Below are 25,345 nucleotides of genomic sequence, written 5' to 3'. Positions count from 1 at the left end.
GTTGCGATTTGGATTCGGTGGCTGTGGCGTCGATGTCAGGCGGGTGGTGTTGTGCGTTCGCCAGTGCTCGTCGCGAGTTGTCCGGGGCGAGGTGAGTGATAGTATGTACGCTGTAGAGGCACTGTACTAACGCGCTAGCAATGGATCGCTGAGTGAAAGGTCATATTGAACTGCTCTCTACATTCACTGATGATATAGTGTATCTTGGAAGTCAGTCCCGTGGTTGAGGATGCGACTACCTTGGTCCAACGAACTTCAACTTTGGGAGACGCAGTTACACTAGGGGGCTACAAGGACATCAAGACACGCAGTCACGTTGTTTGTAGAAGGATGTAAGGCGTACATGCATGCAGTAATGTATGGATGTACGGGACGCGATCACATTGTAACTAGCTCAGCTATACATGCAATTCAAATCTTTGTATCATTCACTACGGATAGTTGTAGCAACCGAAGAAACTACACAACATATAACACAGCCCTTCTATAACTGCAATGTCTGCTAGGAGGGTTCTTCGAATGCTACAACCACTTATCGAGATATTCTTCAACAGTCTAATGTCGAAGCATGGAAAGGACTTGAGAAAGCAAAGATATATGCAAAGTGACAACGACCCCCTCCTCCGACATCTTAATCCGACACCACCCCCCCCTCCGCTCCCACCCCCCTAAGCCAACCCCGTACCAACACTCCAAGTCGCATCCGCATTGAAGCTCGCCGCAGCATCAAAATCATGAACACCACCATTACTAGCAATATCCCCAACATTGTTATAATGACGAATATACCTCGTCGGATACCCCCACGCCCTAATCGAACTCCCCGAGCCCGTGAAGCCAGCTTGGGGACAGAAAGTCGCATCCTCCTTGAACGCCTTGGACCCATCATTCGCCTGCAGCTGCAACACAAAGTTATAGTGGCGAATATAACTCCCAGCCGTATCCTTCGACTCAAACGAGAAACAAGCACTATTCGCCAGACCAGCGCGTACAGTCCAGCTAGCCTGCCGCTTAAGCAATGCGGTGCTGGACGAAGAAACGACTTGCGTGTTAACCGTAGCGCCAGTGTGCGTGAGGTAGCGATCCGTGTATCCAGCTGTCGTGGCGCGGAACGAGATTGATGATCCGACTGTGTAGGCGGGGCCGCTGGTTAAGCTTGTAGTCGCGTATTTCGCTGCGACGATGTTGGCTTGCACGGCGTTCTCGGTTGCGTCGGTGGGGTAGCCGGTTGTCATGACGCCCTCGTAAAAGGTTCCTTGCGCTCCGTTGCTGTTGTCGCCGCCGATACCGAGGATTATCGCGCCTTCTTTGCTCATGGGGTTGTAGCCTGAGGCGCTGGGTCGCGCGCCGTTGTAGTATGTTGATAGGGAGCCGGATGCAGCGTTGCCGCCGCGGAGAGCCCACTTGTTTGGGCCGCCCTTCAAGACGGTGGTGAGGAAGCGGTCTGTGAGAGTGGGATCCGCGGGGTTGTTCTTCGGGGACATGCCGGAGAAGAGACCGTTTTCCAGGTCGGCCATTAGCCACGGGCCGGAGCCGGCGCCTGTGCCCCAGATAGTGTTGGTTCCGAAGTAGATAGCTTCCATGTGGCCGTTTCCTGTGGGGGTTGTTAGTAAGGTGATTGAGAGGAGAGTGTGGGAGTCTGCGTACCGGTGTCGAGGTTGTTGGTCTCGGCGTTGCCGTAATCGAAGCAGCATGCGTCGTTGAAATGCGTTCCATCGAGTACAGCGTACATGCCCTCTGCTGCATCGCCCGTCGCTGAACCGCTGACTTTGTTGTTGCGATATCCAGTACCCGGTGAAACGAAGACACCATATGCCTTCTTTCCATTCAACGTGACTGGTGCGCCGATAGCACCAGCCAGGTTGTCGTAGCCATTAGCTTCCGGGCCATTGAAGCCTCCAGGTGGAGCTTGAGTGAGGTGGTTACCACGACCAGATTGATCGTAAATGATGGTAATCAGACATGTGGTGTTGGCGCAGAACTTGTCCTGTGTTGCGGCATTGGCTACACCACCAGCGGATAGAGGTGCGACATTGGTGGTAGCGCCATCGGAGCCGCGCTTAATCTGGTAGAGAGAACCGCTGAAGGAATTGTAAAGCGCGCGAGTGGTACTGTGAGCGGCGATGCAAGGCGTGTTACCCGAGGCGTAGATGTCGCAAGGTCCAGCGGCAACGAAAGAACCTGTAGCGACTAGGCCAAGCGCGGCGATCTTGGATGGGGAAGGCATGACTGGCTGTTATTATTATTACTACGAGAGAAGAACCGGGCGATCGTCTGGATCACCAGAGAACTGATACATCGCCCACATTTAAACAAATGTCTTTGCAGCCTCGTTCTTACTGTGTCAATATACATAGTTCATGTCTGCGTCCGTGGACTAGATGAGAAAGGCAGTTGGAAATGCACGGAGGGCAATTTCTCCTCCAACAGCGACAGGGCCTGTACTTTTATCAGCCTAAGGACGTCACGAGGCTGCAACTCCAGGTTCAATGGCGCCTGCCCTCCCCGTATTTTCGCTGTGTAGATTGCGGGGGAGACCAGGGTATAAGGCTGTAGCTCCGGAAGATATAAGCTTTGCCGAGGATCACCCATCCGACGAGGCGCTTACCACCCACACACCATCCCACCTCCAACAACACATCACGATTCAGCCTCTCCGCTGTCGATTCTGGACACTGCGATATCCACCATCCTCCCCTCCGCCGCCCCTCCGCCTCCCCCATCCACCCTGTGGACAAGGTCTAAGGTTGTAGTGCCGGAGGAAATAAGCTTTGCCGAGGAACATCTGTCGGATGACAAGACCAGAACTAGCGTTTCCAAGAGCCGTCGGAGCACACGCCGTTACGCCGCATACACGTGAGAACGTATCCGTAACTTTCCATTCCAGGCAGTGTGACTCTTTTTACAGTTCTTCTTGCTCCACCGTCACGAAGTGCGAAAGTTCGTCTCGGCATCCACCTCCGATGGCGTTCTAGATCCGATCGTCCATTTGTGACAATGCCGACAGATATGCGTGTGACGTACAAACCTTGAATCGTTGTTTTGAAACGCGAAGTGAGCCAACTCATGCAGTTTGAAGCTCGTTGGTGTCAATAGTATCGCGACGAAAGTTTGCAGGGCCAGATTGAGCGCTTACGGCATGCTTATGGTCGGCGCTTTCGCAGTTGGGTGGTTGGAGTTCCCTTCAATAGTCTGGCCGATGTTCGCCGGGTGAGCTCAAGGGCCGCGAGACGAGGGTACCGTGGACAGGATGAAGATGGCGCAGAACGCCTTCTCTCGCAATTCGGGGCTGCGAAAGTGTTGAGCTGGGTCGTTGAAATTCCTGTGCGCGAAGCTAAGAGCTGTCATACTGCTGACATGTTAGCCTTCCGTCATTGACGTCCAATGCGGGCCGCTCAGTACACAGATGCACGAGTTGAGCGTGTGGACGTAGTGGCGCGTCGCACTGAGATTATCGATGTATTCGGCGTCCTGGCCGTCTGTATTCTGAGATGTCTATTTTTGTACCCTTGATAGAGTCGTCGAACGTGGTATCATATGCTAAAGCGATGCAGAAAAATCCACCAAGATATAAGCGCCCCCAGTATGCCAGTCGTAACTTTATGTTTCCCGTTTGCGCGTACATGATGCGCGACGTGAGATCTTTGATGTCGATTCGAGGACGTTGTCGCTATCCGTATTGATCGCGCAAGTCGGGTCGTGGCGTCACCGGTCGTGTCCGCTGGATCGCGGTGCCAACGGGGGTAATGGCATGTGGTTCTCGTGAAGGTCACCGTGTGTCTCGTACCGCGCCGGACGTTGCTTCATCCGCTCGACTTGCAGTTCCACTTCGCTGGTCAAAGTGATCGTCATATCGGTGTCCGTAGTCATATTTCCATTGTTGCTTTTCGGGCGGACCTTGCCCCACAGGCGCGACATCCCCGTTTTGGGAGCTTCCTCCTCTTCCAGAATAGCTTCCTGACTTCCTCGTTCCAGATCCTGTTCCGTATCCGCCCAATGCTTCATCTCATAGCTGTTGCCCTTGTCGTTTGCGAGTTCTGGCGCATTGCGCGGTGCTGTGGATTTCCGGTTCGTGGAGGAATGCGACGCTGATGCGTTGGCGGTTAGCGTCTTTGATGAGTTCGCGCTCTTCTTGAAGGATATGCCACCTGTGAAGGATTGCGATAGACTGAAGGGGATCTTCGCGAGGAGAGGTTTTAGTACTGGAGCCGAGGCGCATATCTGTGGCGAGTAAGCATCGTGTCACTGATTAGCGGTCGTACGTAATAACTTACTACACCCAAGTCTATCTCGACAGCGGCCGCAATCCACAGTGGATATGCGTACCAGGTTTGATCGTACTCGTTGTTAAAGAGACTCCGATAGATGAACCAGGTACGCACAATACCAGCAGCAGAGACAATTAGCCCCATACCGAATAGCGCGGCGACAGCCATGCGCTCACGCAGACGCATGTGGAGCTGGGATCAGTTAGTAGTGTTCTGCCTTGCGTATGGGATTGAGCCAACTCACGCCCATGACCAAAGGTATTGGTGTTAAGGTAGTAAGGAAGTCCGCGACACAGTTGATAATTCCACAAATGAGAGTCGCAGTCCCCTCGTCCATGCAAGTGTCTGCCGGTGCGCCGATAGTCCAATAGTTCTTGATGGGTGTGCAGAAGAAGATGGCGATGAAGGGGAATGATATCAAGATGCCGAGTGTGTAGGCAACATTGACATGGACAGCCCACTTGAACCATCTAGACGAATTAGCAAGGCTATTGAAACGCGATACCGAGAGTACTCACGTCTTCCCCGAGTCTGTCACCAAGCGGTAGTAGAAGCAATGCAGAGAGAGTCTCGTGAAGCTCGCGGCTGCTGTGAAGACGACCTTGGCGGTCATAGCGATTTTGTAGGCCGGAACGAACATGTGAAAGGGTATATCCCAAACATGTCTATAGTGGTTTGATGATTAGCTGTATGCGATGCGAATGGAGATCGGGTTATTCACCTATCCCATCCATATCGGAGGTTTGCCAGGAGAACGACGGCAGTGAGACCGCATGTGAAGAGCAGCGCAAAGAGGATGAAGATGTCGTCAATACCGAACCACCTCTTGATGACTATACGGGTGTATAAACGCGCAATCACAACGAGGATGGTTAGTGCGATGAGGATGCTGTTGACGATGAGGAGAGCAGGGCCGCGCGTTTCCGGGTCAATGTAATTCGGAGTCGGCCAACCCAACAGGACATCCACCGGAGGCAGCTGCATACTGGATTATCGTGGGCCTGCCCGGGGAAGTATGCTCGACATGTGGGCGTGGAGGATTGACGAGCTGCGGATAGACGGGCAAGGTCAAAGAAACGGGATCGAGAGCTTGCCACTAGGATAGGGTCTCGAGGGTTATGTTCAGTGAAGAGTGGGGCTGCGCACATGGCCGTTAGCTCCATCCATGTCATGAAGCGCAATGGCGCGCTGACTACCGTCACGACGCTGGTGTCGCATTGGCTTCGACGCTCGGAAGGTACACGGACCGTACGCAAGGCACGATAATCGTGGCGCATCAGCGGGGTCTTGCATGCGGCGCACGAACTCTCCGTGAAGGGTGGAACCCAAAATCACGACAAAAGGTTCTGCCAACCGCACGATCCGGGCAGCAATGACGAACCCTTGGACGAGTTTGCTCCATCAGGATCGGCCCAGGCATTTCGAGTGCATCCCAATGACCTCGGAGATAATCCCATTCTGCCCATTCAGTCGGTAGCAAAGATGGTTCTTGGTTGGTTTGGCTTACGGGACACCAATTTCCGCCTCGCCGGCAGTACAAACATGCCGCCACGACAACGAGTATGGCAGTCCCTTGCACAAGAACACGGTCATGTCTCAGGTCACAGGGACATCCAATGGACGAGTCGTGCCACCTGTAGCTACGGGAGCTAGGTCTTGGCCGAGTTGGAAGCTTTCGGGAGGCACCAACCAGTATCATCCGGCAATAACGGGGGGCTGTTTAAATCGACGAAACTTTCTAGACCCTGAAACCATGTGTTGAATGCAGCAATCGACGCGAAACATGGTGTTGATCCAAGGGTTCGTAGTTGTGGAGGGAAGGTCTGCCTGTGCGTGCGGCCAGGTCAGATCAGGCATCCCACGCTAGCGCCGACCGCACGGGGTCTAGCGTCGGATCTTTGTCACCCTGCAGCGATCCATTGCTGTTCCGCCCCACCCGTATCCTCCATCGTCGAACTCAAAACTACGGGGGCATTTCGATCTAATTATGTTGCGAAGGAATCACAACGACTGTGCCGCGTGAACATCGGCACCCGACAAATGCTTCGATTATCTCCGAGGACGCCGACATCACGGATATCACGGACCCGTTGACAGCGGTGTGGCTGTTGCACGCTGACGTGCAGTGTTCACAGTTCAACAAACCTTCGTAAAGTCGGACGTGCAGTTCTCGCGGCATTGGGTGCGGTCATATAGCGCCGACACCAGGGTACTGGAGCTTACGCGTGCCGATGTATTCTGCAGAACCCATCTGCTACCCACTCTTTGATGGATGGCTGCGGCGTGGGTATCACTAGGGTATGTACCGACTCGTTCACGTATGACGCCTACATGCTCGAACGATGAATCCTTCGCTCCATCGGTTCCAAAAGCCACACCGCTGGATCCATGTGCGATATCCTCCGCATACATAGGACCATGTTCGCGCCCAGGCCCCTGACTCGATATGAGGCTGATACGCCCTCCTTTGCGCTGCCGGGACACGGCTGCCACGAGGCTGGCAGTGGCTTGCACCTAATTCCATAGCGCGCGCAATGCACGAGCACATCGGCCTGCTCTCGAGACGAGGTTTGGCGTTGCTTGGATTCGATGCCCGGGCACATGTCTCTTTCTGCACCGATTCTGGCGTTGAAACACTCTCTTTCGGCTTCAGATGCTGATGTCGCAGTGAATACCCACAGTATATCTGCAGTAACGGGACGTATCTCGACAATTTCATCTGCAGGATCGATCCGCCCAAGGAACATGATTCGGGTGCGGCTCCGTTCGACCGTCATTGGCCGAGCCCGCCCCCAGAAGGCGCGCAGCCCCCAGAAAACAAGGCGTGCAGCATCGTGCGCAGTCAGCATTTGCGCCTCCGAACCATTGCCCAACTACGAGGCTTCTACGCTCAACGCCAGAATCATGCCATGTCCTCATCCGGCCTCATGCTGTCAAGCCCGCGTCTCCCGCCACGTGTGGGTTGTCGCCATTGTTTACCTGACGCCGCATCGGGCCTTCTGCCGCACAGTTTTTGCTAGGTTGTTCCTAGTTATACAACATGAACTAGGACTCAGGCACATACTCGCCCACGACCCTCTGCCGTCCCAATACCGGGTGAAGACTACGGTTACTTGCAGGCGACCCGCCGTTGTGGGTACTGGATGCAACCAAGGGGTGTTCATCCATATTCATTGTGGGTTCGGGAATCGTTGACGAAACTGTCTCAGGGACTCAAACATGTATCGCGGTCATTGCGATGGGGACGAAGGTATGTCGGGTGGGCAAGCTGGTTTTACATGATGTTGCACACCGAAGAACGGCATTGTCACAGATCATAGTGGGCTAGTAAGTAGGTGTAGCGAGACACTATTGAGTTGCTCTACTACTACATTTTAAATGCCGGCCCAATAGGCAGATAGCGTGCAAGCCACATGTCAGCTTGTAGTCATGGTAGCGTACTCATGACCGGATGCGACCCTCGTTCATACTCCACGCGACATGTCTGTCGAACCACTCCTATCGCTGACCAATGCTTACAAGTCTCATGACTTCTCCAGGTGCCCGCGGTGATCTCCCGACGAATCCATCTCTCCACGGCAGTCGCACAACGTCATACAACTGAACAGGGCTGCAGCCTACATCAAGATGAAAGCCTACAAAGTAGGCGATCTAATGTCAACGTAGGCTTCAGGGTGTTTACCTTTTCAATGGGATGAGGTGCCAGTCACACGACAGGTCGCGACAGACTAGGCCCACGACATCGTCGCATTCGCGAACCCAACACTCAGACCCCTCTCACGAGTCGGATTGAAGTCGCGAGAAGGATCACCGTAATCATGCTTAGTCTTCTGCTTGCACTTCTTGAACGGGTGCTTCAGGCTGCCGGGAATCGGCGGATCACCCGGTTTGCGCAGAGCGTCGAGTTTCGAATGCCAATCGACATCATTATCGCCTTTACAATGGCCTTCATTGTGGCAAAGGTTCTCCCAATCTTCGGAGAACATGAGACCACTTCGCACCAGGAAGTTGAAGGTCTGGTCCTGATAAGGGTTGTATGTGTTGTCGTTCCATCCGAACTCGCCGACCATGCAAGGGAAGTTCCGACCGTGCGTGGACCAGACGCTGGAAATGGCTTCGCCGAGGGGGTTGCGGGCGATCGCTAATGTGTAGGCGCCCATGAGGTTGAATTGGCCGTTGCCCCAATTCATCGCCTGTCCTAGAGCCGACTGGACCGTCTGGAAGTCAGCAGTTTGTAGAGCGTCATACAGATTGTGCTCGTGAACCGCAAGGGACGAGCGGACGACATCTTTCAAGGTAGCTCCGTAGACGTCGGAGTTGTGTCCTTCGAAGAAGTTTCGATATCCTGTGGGGCCATGGATCAACGCTTTGTGGTTTTTACCAGGGTCGTTCTCCTGCGAGATATCCAAGGCGTATATCCAGTATGAGTGATCCGGACGTTCCGGCAGGCACACTCGGTTCTCGGTCGGTCCACGAATGTCTACCTCACAGGCACCTGTAGGGACGTCAGCATCAACGATATAGGGCCGTTCCCATTGCCACAATGCGTTGATCACAGCATGCTTGAAGACCTTCTCGGACATCCTCATGATATTCTCTTGGATATTGCCATCTCTTCTGAAGAAGTCTTGACCCTGCATGAGACCGAGCAGGTCTTGGCCATGGTTGTTCTTGTCCCCTTCCATGAGCTGCTTCGACTCATGTGCAATGCTGATCATACTGTGATGGCGAAAGTCGTTTAGGGATGAGCGTATAACATCCTCGATATTGTCAGGAAGCTTCACAGGGTCAGCTCGAGCGGTGTTAATTGTGCCGACGACGGAGATGTAGGTAGACGCGGCCATGTTAACCATCGAAGGCGCGGCAGTCTTGTCGAGTCCAATGAAACCTGGGATAGCTAGTGCCCCACCAGCCATCATCAGTAGAGCGGAGACGGCGGTCATGCCGAGCTTCTCCATCCTCCTGTGGTCGTTCTTCTCCTGTTGAATTTGCGTCGAGATGCGTGATGCAGCGCTGTATCTCGCCACAAGTGAAGGCACTTGTCCATCCGCATACAATGCACCTTCCTGTAAGCCTTCGCGAAGGCTCTTGTACAGGTGGTCCACACCGGCGATCTGTTCGAAGACGAAGTAAGCCATCTGCCTATCGTGTTGCGATAGCGAGGGATCGAGAGCTTGGCAAGAGAAGCTGCATCCTCCAACAGTGTCGCAATAGGAGGCACTTGGCGCTACATTGGGCGCAAGCTTGTCGCGAAGATAGTGCGGGAATGAGTTGTAGCCTGGGTCGTTCAGGTAGCCGTTCCAGTGCGCGGCGGCAAATACCTTGATGTTCGGTAGGTTCTGCCTCCAGGTCTCGGCGGTGGGGGTGACAAGGCCACAGCTGTCCGATGGAACCGATGGCACTGGGACGTATCCGCCGGGGCCCTGCGTTGGTGGTGGTTTCCGAGGATCGACGTTGACGGGAGCGCCGGTGGCGAGGGTTACAAGGCAGAACAAGATTCTGGTGATGAGAATCGTGAACAGCATCTTGACAGTCAGTATCCCAGTGAAAAGGATTTGTGATAGTAGTAGTACTTACTGTTGTAGTGGTAGTGGTAATTGAAGTTGTTGTAGTTGAAGCTGTAGTTGAAATTGTAGTAGTGGTAGCTGTCGTTTTACTAGTGGTGATACTGTATCTTCAGAAGAGTTAAAGTGTGCACGATATCCGGCATGTTATATACGAAATCCGCCGGCAGTGCGGTGATGAGATTTTCGCCTCGAAAAGCGGCGAATCTCTCAACCATGGTTGTCACATATACCAGATTTACCAGCTGAGTTGCATCAGGCTCTACATTGGCTACTTACTTCGCCAAGTAGATCTTGACATCCAGCGATGTTCCGTAGTTAGCATAAACAAAGTGGGAGGTGTGGGACACAAGAGTGTGAACCAGAGTACGGATCTCAGCGCACCGGCCACATACACCTAGAATGACCGATAGTAGCTTCGATTATGGTGTATAGCCGTTCTCAACGGGGCAGATAGTAGTAGCTCTGAATGTGCGACCGCATTCCAGCGTATCGCGTGCAATGGATATCCTGTGCTGAACTCTGGGTGTCTGAAAACCGAAAGAAGAAGCTTGTTGGGATTGCTGGGTGCGCCGCATTGCGAGAGAAGCTTGGTATCGCAGAAGTAAGGTATCCCAGGTTGTGACTAGCTAGTATCCGAGTGGCGATCCAGAGTGATCTGATACCGTAACGCGAGTTGCGCTTGGTGGTGCGCAATCGCGAAGTTCGGTGGTGCGTCATCGCCGTGTTTGGCTTAGTGCATCTTAGTCATCTTCAATCCGCCGAGCTGCCGATGGCGCATGTGGCCTCCTTCAACGCAACACGAGCATCACCACTTTGCACGACAGCGTCATCAACAATGGATATAGCCTACGATTCGGAGTCCTTCTGAACGCGATATTACATTCTCCTCTCCATTTCCACACCGAACGCTCGGCCATGAACGTGACACCTGTCCTATCGCGCGTGCGAATAGCGCTCTTTATTGACAGCGATGTTCCACCACGATACTACTACCGAAATCCACAGGCCTGATACGATAGTTGTCTCCATCCAATTCGAACGTAGCAGTCTCTGTATCGATAATCGTCAGGAGCGTATTGTTTATTCCTTCGGCTACGCCGGTCACATTGGCCGCACGATACGAGCAACCCGGAGGAATGGACATCGTACCAATGAAGCCATCCTTGGAACCCTCCCACCTCGTGAGACGCATTCTGTCACAGACTCCGGTAATCGAAGAGATTGAACAGCTCTCCTCAAGCTCCGTACTCAGACCCTCGGACGTGCGTATTATCGCGCGATCCCCACGGAAGGCGATGGAGGTTACGGAGTATATTGGCAACGAACAACCGCGCTCCAGGAAGACCTTCACCTGCACATCGGAAGCAGCCTCGGTAGTAGAGCGCACTGGTGCGAATGTGGCAGCTTCTTTGAAGAACGAGGCGGCCGCCTCGTCGCTCCACCTAGAGATGCGTACCTCCGGCCCTAGCACATCGTACATGTGAACATGTCGTCGAACATAAGTCGAAACATCGCTGGTTCGCAGGCTACGGAGCATGTTCACATCCCAAACCGTTATACACATGTTGATCTCGGGCAGCAGCATCCGCATATCCTGGAGCGCCTTCGTTGTCTTGATCTCGGCGTTCATTCGAGCCAGCCGCTCCCGTTCAGCGTCGAGTAGAAGTCCAACTGTTCGGCACATTTCCGGCTCTATGAAAAACTCGTCGAACACTTGTTCAAGGAATGCATGCGTTTTGCTTGTCTTGCTCTTATCTGCTAAGAGCAAGACTTCGTACGCTAATGATAGCACAGTGACCAGCAGGAACACGTACTCTGCATCCCCCTGACATACTCCAAGGTCCTCTTCGATCTCGAACGTCGCGATTATCGGCCTGAGAACGCGCCGATCCCAGTCTGTTCCGGGACCAAAACCGTCAGTCGACACGATCGTGGCGATCTCCTGTTGTACACGTTCGACTATCCTCTCGCCGAAGCTGTCGAGAACCGAGGGACTGATATCTGGTTGTTGCGGATAAGACTTCTCGATCAAAGTGCTGTGTATACCGCGAAGAATAGCCGAATGGTTGAAGGGTGTGTTCTCGCGAGGAACCGCGGCGATGGACGTGATTGTGGATGAGGTTGATTGCGTCGGCAGGCTCGATAAGCTCGATACGTCCGATAAGCTTCGTACTTTCAACCAGCTTGCTACTCGCGACCGACTATCGCCCATAATGCTTGAGGTCGGAGTCGATCGCGTCGACAAGCTCGATCCGTTTGATAAGCTTCGTACTTCTAGCCAGCTTGCTACTCCTGACTGGCTGTCACCCATGATGCTTGAGATGCGGTCGAAGCGGTCTTCTGCGCTACTTTACAAGCTGACTTGTAGCCCGCGGCTAGCTTGGCCATGTCTTCGCGAAGAAAGTCACGTTCCAGTCGTGAGACATCTGTCTCAAGTCATGCTCAGACAATGTCCACAGAGGTTTCAGCGCACGATTGCTTTCAACATCACAGCGCGAAGTTGGTCCGTCGACATGAACTAATATAGATATGCCCAGGATTGATTCGCTAACTTTGGGAGCGCAACGTCAACCGCCGACGTTCCCAACGGCCCTAAAAAGATCGCAGAAGGCTCCGACCTTACCCAGAACTCATTGTTCGCATCATGCTGGATACATCATCCCGGAAGTTGTCCTATATCACGCATTCTGTCTCATCTTCTGCTTCGTCTGCCAACGCGAAGAATCCGAGCCCTCGATAAGCCTCAACGATACTCATCGTCTCTTCCTTTTCCCAGTCTCCGAACCGGTCAAGTACAACCAATAAAGCAGAATCGACCCATCCTCTCTCCCTGTTAGATTTCGCGATTGCCCTCAAGATCGTACGCACTGCAACGTATTCTCCTGGCCCGCCAGGATACAACAATTTTTCTTCCTCGAGCGAGGTTCCCCTTTGGCTCATATCGGAAGATTGCGCGGCCGTACGTAGTGAGTCTTTGTAGCAAGGAAACGCATGCTGGAAAATGTCTGCCCATGCAAGACCTGTTGACAACCTTCCAGTCGCATCTTTTCGTAACTTGCCAAGTATCACGAACAACTTTTCGACGATTTCGTAAATCGTGTCCGTCAAGCCAGTAGTCTTTAACAAATGTTCCATGAGATATATTGCCTCCCATTTCTCCTCTGCCCAGTTGTCTGAGAGAGCAGGATCAAGACACTGTAGAGCGAAATCCCTTTTCGGTCTAGGGCGTTGGCAAAGACCCATGCGGCAGTTGGGGCATGTAGCTTCGTCACTTGGACCGTCCCTCAGCCAATGGTCGAGACAGTCGCGGTGGAACTTGTGGCCGCAGGGGGTCGCGACGACGTCTGGCGCCACGTCGCTCAAAGCCTCGCGATATGAGATGGCGCAGATGGGACACTCATCTTCAAGGTTGTTGGGTGTGAAGGCAGTGAGACTGGTGGTGTAAAATGTGTAGAGAGTTGGTATGGCCATGGTGGATACCTGTGAAGTTGCGAGTGAGGCTTGGATGGCGGCGTGAAGGGCGGCGTGAAGGGCGAATAGGATTTTGGCTTGAGCAGGAGATGTATCGATCTCGAAAGAAGTGTGTGCTGAAGGCTCATTTTATACGGTATTCCGCAGAGGCTCTGTGGGATCTGAGCGAGAATATATGGTGCGTATCCATGGTTCGCGACCAAACACTAGGCCAACCAGCGGCCTGAGGAACGGACGCCTCGCCAATAACATACTGCTTACTGGCGGACAAGACAATGAATAGGGATACGCCTATTATTCATGGCTGAAGCATTGTCAACCCCACACACCACGACTACGTCTTGCGGTGAAGGCGAGCGTCACCCAACCGGGCAACCCTGGTTTCTCCGCAAGCAGACCCTGACCCAGTCCACCAACTTGCTTCCTCTTCACTACCTACAACCACACTCAGTACCAAAGAACTCACATCCACCAACCCGCACCATGGCTCTACCCACCCGCACCGAGTTCTATCGCGATCATTTGGCGCCTCGTCGCATTCTGCCCGGCGCACCCAAGTTTTCAGATATCGGTATCTGCGTTGTTTGCCAAGAGGACTTCAACGATGCGTCGTATGACATGGTCGCAGTCAAGAGCTGTTCGCACGTCTTCCATCGCAAGTGCATCATCCAGTGGACGGAGACCTGGGGCTCACCCCGCGACAAATGCCCTTCGTGTCGCGAGGCGATGTACCAGTACACGCCAATGACGGCCCACGAGATCCAAGCCATGCAGGAAGCGCAAGCAATCCAAGACGCTGAGAGCCGGCTCTCAGAATTGGGTCCGTACGCTGCAGTGAGAGAAGCCGAGCGACTCTGGTTCGCGTCCATGGGAGTTTCGGTCGAAGATCTCCCCGCCTTTGACGACATGGAGGAACCGACACACTTTTCTGATGATGACGAAGAGGAGGTTGCGACGTCATTGGGCATGAACGTCAATCCGAATTTGTCGCTGCAAGTTCCGTCTGTCGCGGGCTTTGGAAGCGCATCTCCAGCATACTCGCCAACGTTTCCAATGTCCTTCAACGCATCACTAGGAGAATCGCCCACATCACCAGGATACTCTCCCCCCTCTCCGCAATACCCTCCCACATGGCCACTATACTCTCAATCGACGCCATCGCATTCCACCGCGGTCCCGATATACTCCGATGCATCCCTAGGGGAATGGCCCATATCGCCAGCATACCCATCGTCAAGGCCGGCCGTACGAGACGAAGGAAGTCAAACAAACTCGGAGGAGCCGGCACAACTGACGCAGATGCGTGGACTCCTCTACAACGAGTTCACGATAGTGAGGGAAGTCTCCAACGTCGCTGTTGTCCACACAGTCCATCCATCACTGCCGAACACATACCTTCCGGTAACCTACCACGGAAACAGCGAGTACCAGATCGAGGCGGCAGTACGTGGCGCGATTGGATACGTCTTGGTAGGTAGAACTGCGTTATTTTACTCTTGAGAGGAGAGCGCGAGTGGGGAGGAACGGTTTGGTGGCAAACGTCACCTCGATCTGAAGTCTTTATCATTGGAAGAGGGGGCGTCACCTCATACGTCGCTTTGGCAGGTTGAGACTACTATATCAACACATTCCACCATTTTCACATGTATAACACTTTCGTCCTCGTTATGTTGCGCTGTGATGCGTCGGTGCTTACTTCGAAGGCCTCCTTTCACTTATACTATAATCCAGTCACTGCACAGCCATTGCGTCATCCGATGCTATTGTTTCTGAACAACTCGACGCGTCGCATTCACTTTCGCACACTAATACAATAGACTTGTTACCTACAATAGCAGTCTTCTCCTCTCTATAGAGCTTCAGCCAGGTCGGGACCTATATCATCTGCTTCTTGTCACGGCTGTCTCCTCAACTCTCATCCCCTCTATCCAGTCTACAAAATTTTGATTTCTACACGCACCATATTTGCACTCCATTATCCAATAGTCACTCAACGTTGCAACACCGCAGCTTCCGACAATGTCGACAACCACCCCTATCGTACCTACCGCCTCCGTCATTATGGATGCTCCGCGTTCGCGCCCAACTTCGCTGGACGAAGTAGCGCCAATGACGCCTCACCGCTGGTCTTCTAACGCCTCCGACAGCAGCAATGACGACGACCTGGACGACCTATTCGAGGACGAGACTACCTGGGGCCTCAACTTACCGCCTATCGTGAGTCCATCTGCGCCCGCTTTCATCAATACTTCTGACCAAGCTTCGCAGCCTACCTCTTCACCCATTTCCTCTCCCGAAGACACCTATGTCCCTACTACCCAGAAGCGCAAACGCGATTCCACTACCACCGACGACTCCGCCTCCTCCTCCTCCTCCTCCTCTCCGCTATCCAAGAAGGCCAAACCCGCCGATGAAGAGACAAACAAGAAGACCTCAGGCAAAGAATCCGAAGCCACCCGACGATACCGCACCGCCGCCACCGCCGCATCCCTAAAGCCATCCACCACCAACGCTCACAAATTCCTCGACAGCATGCGAAAGCAGCGCTCCATCCCCACCCCCCGCTACATCCCCACCGGCGCCGAGCGCCGCACCGAAGTCAACGCGCTCGCAGCCAAGCACGTCCGACACGTCGCCCCCGCCATGCTCGCCAACAACAACAGCAATCGCGACGTCGGCGGCGCGATGACAAAGTTTGACTGGCAAGAAACCAAGCGCGAGATCCCCGCCACGCAGATCAAAACACCTTCACCTTCATCCACGTTCCAGTTCCAGAAATGGGTCGACGAAGAGGATGAGCATGTGACTTGGCTGATCATTCCCGCTTCACGCAAGTTTATCAATATGGAGGGGAGTATGGTGCCGGTTGTGGATATCGTCAACAAATCGATCAAGTATCCGGAGTGGACGTTTGTGGAGGAGATCAAGGGGCTGCATTGGAGGACTGGGAAGGAGGTGGTTAAGGCGGTGAAGGTTATGTTTGAGAGGTTGACGGGGGAGCAACAGGTTGAGCGGATTGATGTTATGGTCAAGCAGAAGAAGGAGGAGGATAGGCAGGCGAGGAAGGATGAGGCTGCGCGGAGGCGCAATGAGAAGAGAGAGGAGAGGGCTAGGAAGAGGGCTGAGAGGGATATGTAGGTAGTTGGGTGGGTTGAAGCTGAGATGAAGGATAGGTTTGGCGGCGACGGGTGCCGTTCGCTTGTATTTGAGGATGAGGATATATGACTTAGTTGCCTACAATGATATCACGTCACTTTCGTCGATACATCCCTAGATCTAAGTATACCTCACAATCTTCCATGAATTATCTAACAATGCGTTCCGACGCTGTTGTAGGCCTATTGTACATTCACCACCCATCCATCATACCAACACAGCAATTTCACACCGTCAAAACCACTCGCGTCCCATAACTATATTTCAAGACTTCACTACAACTAAGAAACCCTCACCACGGCAGCGCGCACTCCCGCTACATTCAATCACTCCTACTCCACCAAACAACAGCCCCGCAATCCTTTCACAACATGACCACAGCCACAGCACACGCAAAGCGTCCTTTTGTAGGTGGTGGCGCTTTCAAGGAACGAAAGGAACGAGATTTGGCCGATAGAGCACTTGAAAGCGAGAAAAGGTTGCGAGAGTTGATGGGCATGTTGCTTGAAGCCATAGTATCGTCAACACAAGAGCTTGAAGCTGATGATGAGGAAGAGTGGGAGGATGTTGATGATGATGACGAGGAGTTGGAGGATGTCGACGATGAGAATGATTGGGAAGATATCGACGATGACGAGGATGACGAAGAGCTGGAGGATGTTGAGAACGCCTCCTCTAACTCCTCCATATTCTTATCCCCCTTCTTATCCAACAACCCCCCTACCAAAGACTACCCCCCCATCGGCCACCTATCCTTCACCACCATCTCCGAAGCCCGCACCGCTTACTACTCAATGTTAGTGAAGGTGGAGAATCTACTCGTAAAGTGGTATCACAAGGACGATGTAACAGCACTTGTCAAGACCTTGATCGAATCTGCTCAGGCGTCGTATGCCGAGCAGGAGGAGTTTTGGAAGGATAGGCGCATAGTTCAGGAGTGGTTCGGAGGTATAGATGGGTAGAGGGGGGTTGTGGTAGCTATGGTAGGAGGTGGTGGGAATGAGGGTGGTGGATGAAGGAAGTGTCGTGGATGCGGGTATGTGTTTGCCTGCCTGTTCTTGCAGCGCGACTGTATTGTTTGCGCAGTGAATGCAGTAGTTATAATAGAGAGATTATGCATAAACAGTTCCTTTCGCAAAGTCTATCTATAGTGCAGTGCAGTAATAGCGCGGTCTTTAGAAGAATGTAGCTCTTAATATATTAATATAATTCTAGTTTTATTTACTAAAGCGCTAGTCTAAAAGTAAATTTTTTTCTTTTATAATACTACTCTTTTATATAAATAGTAAATATTATAAAGCTATAAAATTAACTTATAATACTAGCTTTAACTATTTTAACTATTTTAAACTAGTTATATACTAAACTTAGTAAGTAGTATATTTACTAAGCTTACTTTTTACTACTATACTTTTTTTAAAAACTTTTTCTTAAAAATTATTAGCTACTACTTAGTAGTAAGCTAAAAAAGTAGTACTTTAATTATAGCTACTTTTTATATATAAAAGTAAAAATAACTTAGTACTATAATATTAAAAACTTTACTTTAAAGTATAAACTAATTATATATTATTATTAAGCTACTTAAATATATATAAAATTATTTTAGCTACTTTTATATTTTAATAAAGTAGCTATACTACTATTATTTTTAGTTTTTTAAGTATTACTTTAAAAAAAGTAAGTAAGTAGTAGAAAATCTTATACTATAATAAAAAAATAAAATATAAATATAAAAATAATACTATAAAAGTATTAAAAAAGCTAAAAAGTTAATAAATAATAAGCTAAGTATTTATTATTATAATAATTTAGTTATTTATTATTATAATAAAAAGTTTAAAAAAAAGTAGTAAATATATATTTTATAAACTTACTAGTTAAGCTTTAACTTTAGTTTTATAATATAAACTATTATAAAACTTATTATACTAACTTATTATAATAACTTATTATATATTTATTATAAAGTTATTTTTAGCTACTATAAGTATATATAAAAATAACTACTTTAGATAAATAGCTTAGTAAACTACTATTACTAAATATCTTCTTTTTTAATATATATAACTAAAGTACTTTTATAAAAAGACCTCTTAGGCTTAAGCGTAAAAGATAGAGAAGAAAGAATGTAGCTATGTAGGCGTAACACCGATACTAATCCATTTATGGACTAGCTCAAAGATCTGACAGGCGCAACCAGACATCCGGTCTCAACGCACGGCGTAGTCCAACGATCCAACAACATCCCCACTCTGTGACTCTACACACGACGCAACTATATCAAGTCACATAATAAACGCCTTGTGCTAGAAATATCTAAGAAACCCGAACCACAAGCCCAGTCTTGAAACGATTCCTCTGCCCAGCAGCGTTCCTTCCAGTGTATGTAGCCTGTTATCGACCTATCCTGATCAGCCATCATGAGCAGCCCTCCGCAGATCTGCATCACAGACATGCCTGACCCCACACAACCTCAGGTAGACTTCCTGGAATCACCATGGTTCAAAAAGGATGGTCAAACCCAAGCCTTCCCTTCCCCAGACCACGTCCGCTCACTTACATCGCGTCTTAGTCCCTCTCATCCAGTCGTTTTCGAGTGCTTCGACTTGATTGTTAAACACGGATTAGACGTGAAAAGTGACGAAGCCGTGGCGCTCTGGATGATGAGGCAGCTCTTTGGAGATGAAGTGCCGTTGCCTGAAGTGTATGGTTGGAGGGCTGTGCAGCGTGCAGGAAAGAGCAGCGAGACTTTTATTTACATGCAATACATAAAAGGGCCCACGCTCGAAGAGAAAGGGGACTCGATGTCTTCCGCGGATAAAGCGAGTGTCTGCCATCATCTCAAAGAAATCACCTCACGGTATCGGGTGGCAACTTATCCGGTGCGGAGCCAGTCATAGGATCCATCCACCAAGCACCCAGTTTAGACCGCTGTCTCCAAATCCCCCCTCCTAGAACCCTTCCCTACTCGTGCCTCCTTCCACAACTGGTTATCCTAGCTATGGCGACGCGATGTGCCAAATCCAAAGAGCATCGAAGACACCCATCGACAGCTTCTACCCGACACAGGACCCATCGTCCTGACGCACGGTGATCTACGGCCGGCTAACATTATCGTGACAGCCGAGTCGCCTGTTCGCGTGGCGGCTATCGTGGATTGGGAGCAAGCAGGATGGTATCCGGATTATTGGGAGTACTGTAAAGCCGCTTTTACAGCACCGTATGACGGGGAATGGCGCGGATGGATTGACCAGTTTCTGAAGCCCCAAGAGGCTGCCTTGGAGGCTTTTGACCTCCATACCATGGCGTTGGGGAAGTTTTGACACTGAGTGAGAGAAGACTATACCGAGTAAATCGTGATATACCAACAATCACCAAGGCCCAGATAGAACACAGACGTCTTTCTCATCCCTTCCTATCCCTTCCATTATTTGATGGGCGGATTAAGCCATCGTGTGTCTCGTGTGTATTGCGAGAGTCGTGAGTGGCTCGTCATCTATGGGTCATGGCGGTACCATGGGAGAGATAAGAACACAGAATTAAACAAGCATGTGCGAGAGGAACAGAACACGTTGTCTATAGACTAATACTCGTACAAAACTACCGTAGTGCCAGGAACATAAAAAAGGAGGAGTACAAGGCTATGTCCACGTCCCCGTCTAGTCAATGAGCAAGCTATTCAGTCTCGCTTCCGTAGCAATAACATCCAACGCCTGCTTAACTTCCAGCACCCGCCTACACTCGCCCAACCAATCCTTACTTAGCACCTTCGCCCAACCCTGCAGACCATTCATCTCTCTAGCTGCAGCATCAAGATCACCCTCCTCGAGCAGAACCTCAGTCCGTGCAAGCACAGCCTCAACATCGCCACCAACAGCCAACCCCGACTTCTTGAACAGCACCTTCGACATGGCGAGGGAAGCGAGATGGGAAGCCACACCAGCGTCTTCAGGCAACAGAGCCGCTTTCCTGACTTCAGAAGCGACGCGGCGGAAGCGGTCGATTAGGAGGGCGGAGCTGGGGATACCGCGTTGGTAGGCGGCGGGGTTGATGCTCGCGATGGCGGCGCTGACGACGGGGTCGTCCTGGGCGATTTCCTTGAGCGCCGCGAGCTCGGTGACAAAGGGCTTGGGGATAGCCTGAGTTTCGAGAGCCGACTTGACGGCCTCGACGGCGACGACGAGGTGCTGCGTCTTGAGGTTGGCGTCGACGACGCTGTTCCACTCCGCAGTCAACTTCTCGAGCTCGTGCACAGACGAGGAGAGCTCGTTGAGCTTGCCGAGACGGCCGTCGCGTTCGGCTTCGACGCGCTCCCGGACGTTGGCTGTGAAGGACTTTTGCATGTTGATGCTCTGTTCCAGGAGTTGGTTCTTGAGCTTCTGGTCGTAGACCTTTTGGGCGGCCTGGAGTTCAGACTGGAGGCGCTCTTTGTAGGATTGCGACAGACGCTCGCGCTCGTTCTCGAATTCCTCCTTGAACTGGGCTTCTTGCGCTTGCATCTGGTGGTCGAGACGCTGGACGAGCTCCTTGGCGGCCTCGTCGAATTCGGCGTGGGCGGCCTTGACCTTGTCTTCGGTCTGCTTCTGGAGGCTCTCCTTCATCAGGTTGATGTCGGAGACGACCTTGGCGAGCTCGCTCTTGGCCTTGTCCAGCGCTGAGTTGTACCTGCCGTCGTGGGCGTTGTCGGCGTTGATGACGGTGATGATGTCGTTGACGATCTTGACGACATCCTGGACGACGGGTTCGGTCGCGGAGGGTACGCTGAGGTGGTCGAGCTGGGAGATGGGCGTGGCGGTCTCCTTCTTGACCTCGACCTCCTTAACCGGGGCTTTCTTCTCCGCGGGGGCAGGCGTAGGAGAGGAGACCTTGGGTTGTTGGCCGCCTGACTCGGTCTTGTCCTGGGGCTTGTTGGCATCGACGGCGCTCAGATGGGGGCCCTTGGAGGCGAGGTCGCTCTTGTTCTCTTGGGCTGGGCGCGCAGTCAAGCCGCTCCGTCCGGGGATGGTGACCTTGTTCTCGCCCGAGATCTGGGGGTGCAGTCGTGGTTCGCCAGCGCGGCCGGGGAATCGCCGCCTGAACTCGCGCTCCTCGAAGTAGGCGACGGCATCCTCGCCGTAGGGGATGTATTCGGTGAAGAAGTCGTGGAAGTTGTCCGACACGAGCGAGTACCAGACACCGCCGGCGTACCCGAGGCCAGAGAGGACCGTCAGCCAGAGCAGCAGCTTGCGGAATATGCGTCTCTTCTTCTTGGGCTTGGGCTGAATGGGGTCGGGGGCGATGCTGGACGAGCCGGGGCCGGTGGGGGGTGTCGTCTTGGGCGATATGGCGGGAGCATCACGCGATGCGCCTGCAGTCACGGTGCTGTCGGGCGCCGGCGGTGCCTTGGGGATGTCCGAGGTGGGGATGGTGCCCTTGGGGTCGGAGGGCGAGGTGGTGGGCGCGGGATTGGGGACGGCCGTCTCGCCCAGGTTCTTGCTATCGGCGTAGCAGCGCTGGGCTGGGAGCCATTGCGGGCGGGCGGCGCGGGCCAATGGGCGGGCAGCTGGACGGGCCCGTAGGATGGAGGCGCGCAGCATAATGGGCTGCCTCCGAATGGCGGATGGGTGATGGGGGGGAGGTAATTCGGCGTTGTTGATGGGCTGGACGTCTGCCAACATGAAGATTTGGAGCTCGATTATCTCATAAATCATACGCTCCTCCGAGATTCTGTGCGTTCGACCCTTGCGCTAGCGCCGCGCTAACGCGCTAGCGCAGCACTAAAAACTTCTTAAAGCTACTAAGCTAATTGCAGCCTAAAAAATAAAGGTATTAAATACTATAAAACTTCTAGACTAATAAGCGGGCTTAAACGCAAATCTTTATAGAGCGTCTAAGAGAAAATAGCACTAATATTAGTAATATAGATTTTAGCGTTACAATAATATACTATTATTACTTTAACTCTATACTTTACCTACGCTATAACGTTGCTTTATTACATTAGATATACTATTTAATAGCGCTTATTGCGCTCTTTTAACTATATCTAAAATATTTATTATTACTACGCTTAGTTTACCTACTTACGCGTTACTTTTTCTATTAATACCTATATTATTACTACTATTCTTTCTCTAGTCTCTAAGCTTATAATACCTTAGTTAAATATATACGCCTACGCTATATCTAAGGTATAGATAGAATAAAGCTTATAATAAGCGTAGTAATAATAAGTTAATAGATACTACTAAAGAGACTATAATAAAAGATAATACTAGTAAATAGACTTATTATATCTAGCGCCTATATATATAGTAGGTATCTACACAGCGTAAGTTAACTTAAGTAGTTAAGATTCTTTAATAATATAGATAGTTATTCTAGAACTTTGTCTACGCGTAGGTAATAGAGTAGTATATAATAGATAGTGTAAGAGCTAGTAGTTATAAGAGATAATAATAGACGCTGCTTAAAGTAGTACGCACTTTATAGTTAGATTATAGTATTTATAGTAAGAATATACTATTAGCTTATAGGCATAAGTTATTATAACTTATAGAAGAGAAGGTATTTAGTATATTTAAAGCTAGTATAAGTATTAATGTAGTTAATTACTATACTACTATATAAGCTATTAAGAAACGCGTATCTACCTAGTACGCGTTTATTCTTTACTATTTAGAAAATAAAAGGTAAGAGAAAGCCTTAAAAAACTATAAGGCGCTATAGTAGTAACTCTACTTTATTACTAGTATAGTATACTTCTTGCGCGTAAAAAAGAGGTTAAACACGCTACCTATCTATATTAGTCTCTATTTATAGAGATTTAGCGTGTACTAATACATTATTAAGATTCTTACTAGCTTTAGTATATACTATACGTACTATTATATTAATAGTAAGATAGGTAAGATTAGTTAACTTATATAGGTAAAGCACTCTTCTTATATAACTTCTTCTAGTATATAAACTTCTATAATGTTATTAAAACTTCTATAATCTTCTAGAACCTTCTATTTATATATTATTTATTAACTCTAGTAGTAGAGTTAATTATAAGTGTAGGTATACAATCTCTGTATAGTTATTATATATAATAATATTAACTTTATAGATTGTAAATAACATAAGAACGCTAGTTATATAGTAAGCTATTAAGCTTTTACTAATATAGCCTTTATTATATATAATAAGTTACCTACTAACAGACTTACCTAAGATATATATAATCTATCTATACCTTTTTCTCTCTATAACATTATAACTAGTCTAGCGTTAACTAGAGGTAATAATATTAGATGTTGTGTGTTTAGCTTACTTATTACTAATATAGTCTAACGCTTATATCTAGAGAGTATAAAGGTAGTATTTAATTACAATAGTAACTCTTTCTATCTAGCTTTTTCTATTATTAAATAGTTACTACCTTGTGTTACTTAGTACTAGTAATTTACTAGTATTCTATAGAATAAGAGTACTATTAAGAGCATATATACTGTGCACAAAAATATATTCTTATATTAGTTAGGCTTAAAAGCTACTAATAAGCCTAGCAAAGTTAATAACTTTACTTATTACTTTATATTATATTATAGAGACTAGCTTACTACTAACTATATATAGTCTACTTTATAGAAGTAGCGTTGCGCAGAGCTACTATATAATAGATAGTAGTAGATTTAACTACTTTCTACCTAGTTCTACGTCTAGATAAACTTATTAGCTACTATTATCTATACCTATTAGGTAGCTAATTCTAGTTTTTACACTATACACTCTCTTGTTACTAATATAACGCGTTAGAACTATTTATATAGTACTAGAGATAACGCAAAGTACTACTTAATAGAGCTAGTTATTACCTAGAGGTTTACTTTATAGATTAGAGTACTCTTTTACGCAGCTATAAGAGACTACAGACTACTACTAGTTAATACTAAGTAGAATTTCTAGCGTAAGGTAGTTAGAAACGCTATATTCTACCTATTAGCGCTATAATTTATAGAGCTTATTAAAGACGTCTAATCTACTACCTTTACTTTGTTAGCTTAGACGTCTTCTAGTCTAGACGTTAACTTCTATACTATATATTAGCTTCTATAGAAGGTTAAGCTATTCTTAATACTACGCTATATAGTTAAGTATAGTAATATTAGTATACTACAGTGCTTAGTAGATTCTCTTATTATTATATTTTTAAGGGCAAAGTAGTATAACTATAGTAGAGAGATGCTATATTATTAATAGTGTCTATTCTCTATAAATACGCCTATTCTTTAGTAGTTAATATTATTATTAGGTCTTATAAACTAGTATAGGCAGTAGTCTATCTTTAAGGCTATTAATCTACACTTTAAGCACCTTAACTATAGTTATAAGCTTAACCTCTATAACTAAAAGAACTCTACGCATAACTTTAATATTATGTTTTAGTAGTAAGCTCTTTATAACGCGTATCTAGGCGAACTCTACACTAAACTTAAGTGTTAGTATAGAGAATCTATATTAGGCAAGTATACAAGTAATAGAGCTATTTATAATATATTTTTTCTTAGTTAGAATCTATTCTTAGATAGGTATGCTAGCTATTGCGCTTCTATTAACGCTAGTAGTAGAATATATAATTCTATAGACATCTAACAGAATAGTATAGATAGTCTTAAGGCTAATATTAATATCTTTAATACTTAGTATGTTTACACTCTAACGTCTCTACCTTATAGTACGTTAGTAGTAATACCTAGTAATAGTTATAACAGGTTTGTTAATATTAGCAAGTACGCTAACTTTACTTATAGCAGCTATAATAGCTAAGTAGATACTACTACTAATAAATATCTATTAACTAGCATTAATTAGCTTAATCTTATATAAGCCTCTAGTTAGCGTAGCTGTATATAA

The 25,345-nt window shown here is 49.1% G+C and overlaps 8 protein-coding genes across 8 annotated transcripts; 3 read left to right on the top strand and 5 right to left on the bottom strand.

Annotated features, from left to right (window-relative positions):
- Window positions 1–668: 668 nt before the first annotated feature.
- J4E88_010770 (uncharacterized protein) lies at window positions 669–2,227 on the bottom strand (the record flags this gene model as incomplete). Its single annotated transcript, XM_049404360.1, has 2 exons — window positions 669–1,594; window positions 1,648–2,227. 2 exons carry the CDS (start codon window positions 2,225–2,227, stop codon window positions 669–671), a joined length of 1,506 nt encoding a protein of 501 aa, XP_049249893.1.
- A 1,478-nt stretch (window positions 2,228–3,705) lies between these two features.
- On the bottom strand, window positions 3,706–4,518 carry J4E88_010769 (uncharacterized protein; the record flags this gene model as incomplete). Its single annotated transcript, XM_049404359.1, has 3 exons — window positions 3,706–4,221; window positions 4,275–4,460; window positions 4,513–4,518. 3 exons carry the CDS (start codon window positions 4,516–4,518, stop codon window positions 3,706–3,708), a joined length of 708 nt encoding a protein of 235 aa, XP_049249892.1.
- Window positions 4,519–7,996: 3,478 nt separating this feature from the next.
- J4E88_010768 (uncharacterized protein) lies at window positions 7,997–9,793 on the bottom strand (the record flags this gene model as incomplete). The annotated part of the gene is made up of 1 exon (XM_049404358.1): window positions 7,997–9,793. The coding sequence occupies one exon, from the start codon at window positions 9,791–9,793 to the stop codon at window positions 7,997–7,999; it is 1,797 nt and encodes a 598-aa protein (XP_049249891.1).
- Window positions 9,794–10,793: 1,000 nt separating this feature from the next.
- J4E88_010767 (uncharacterized protein) lies at window positions 10,794–12,047 on the bottom strand (the record flags this gene model as incomplete). The annotated part of the gene is made up of 1 exon (XM_049404357.1): window positions 10,794–12,047. The coding sequence occupies one exon, from the start codon at window positions 12,045–12,047 to the stop codon at window positions 10,794–10,796; it is 1,254 nt and encodes a 417-aa protein (XP_049249890.1).
- Window positions 12,048–13,789: 1,742 nt separating this feature from the next.
- J4E88_010766 (uncharacterized protein) lies at window positions 13,790–14,806 on the top strand (the record flags this gene model as incomplete). The annotated part of the gene is made up of 1 exon (XM_049404356.1): window positions 13,790–14,806. The coding sequence occupies one exon, from the start codon at window positions 13,790–13,792 to the stop codon at window positions 14,804–14,806; it is 1,017 nt and encodes a 338-aa protein (XP_049249889.1).
- A 519-nt stretch (window positions 14,807–15,325) lies between these two features.
- Window positions 15,326–16,444, top strand: J4E88_010765 (uncharacterized protein; the record flags this gene model as incomplete). The annotated part of the gene is made up of 1 exon (XM_049404355.1): window positions 15,326–16,444. One exon carries the CDS (start codon window positions 15,326–15,328, stop codon window positions 16,442–16,444), a length of 1,119 nt encoding a protein of 372 aa, XP_049249888.1.
- Window positions 16,445–16,833: 389 nt separating this feature from the next.
- J4E88_010764 (uncharacterized protein) lies at window positions 16,834–17,424 on the top strand (the record flags this gene model as incomplete). Its single annotated transcript, XM_049404354.1, has 1 exon — window positions 16,834–17,424. One exon carries the CDS (start codon window positions 16,834–16,836, stop codon window positions 17,422–17,424), a length of 591 nt encoding a protein of 196 aa, XP_049249887.1.
- Window positions 17,425–20,124: 2,700 nt separating this feature from the next.
- On the bottom strand, window positions 20,125–22,122 carry MIC60 (MICOS complex subunit mic60; the record flags this gene model as incomplete). Its single annotated transcript, XM_049404353.1, has 1 exon — window positions 20,125–22,122. The coding sequence occupies one exon, from the start codon at window positions 22,120–22,122 to the stop codon at window positions 20,125–20,127; it is 1,998 nt and encodes a 665-aa protein (XP_049249886.1).
- Between the last annotated feature and the right edge of the window lie 3,223 nt (window positions 22,123–25,345).

This window comes from Alternaria novae-zelandiae (genome assembly GCF_023758075.1).
Source record: "Alternaria novae-zelandiae strain BMP 2774 chromosome Unknown scaffold_39, whole genome shotgun sequence".
NCBI classification, from domain to species: Eukaryota; Fungi; Ascomycota; class Dothideomycetes; order Pleosporales; family Pleosporaceae; genus Alternaria; species Alternaria novae-zelandiae.
Note: the sequence above shows the minus strand (reverse complement) of the source record. Positions and strands in the feature narration are given on the sequence as shown.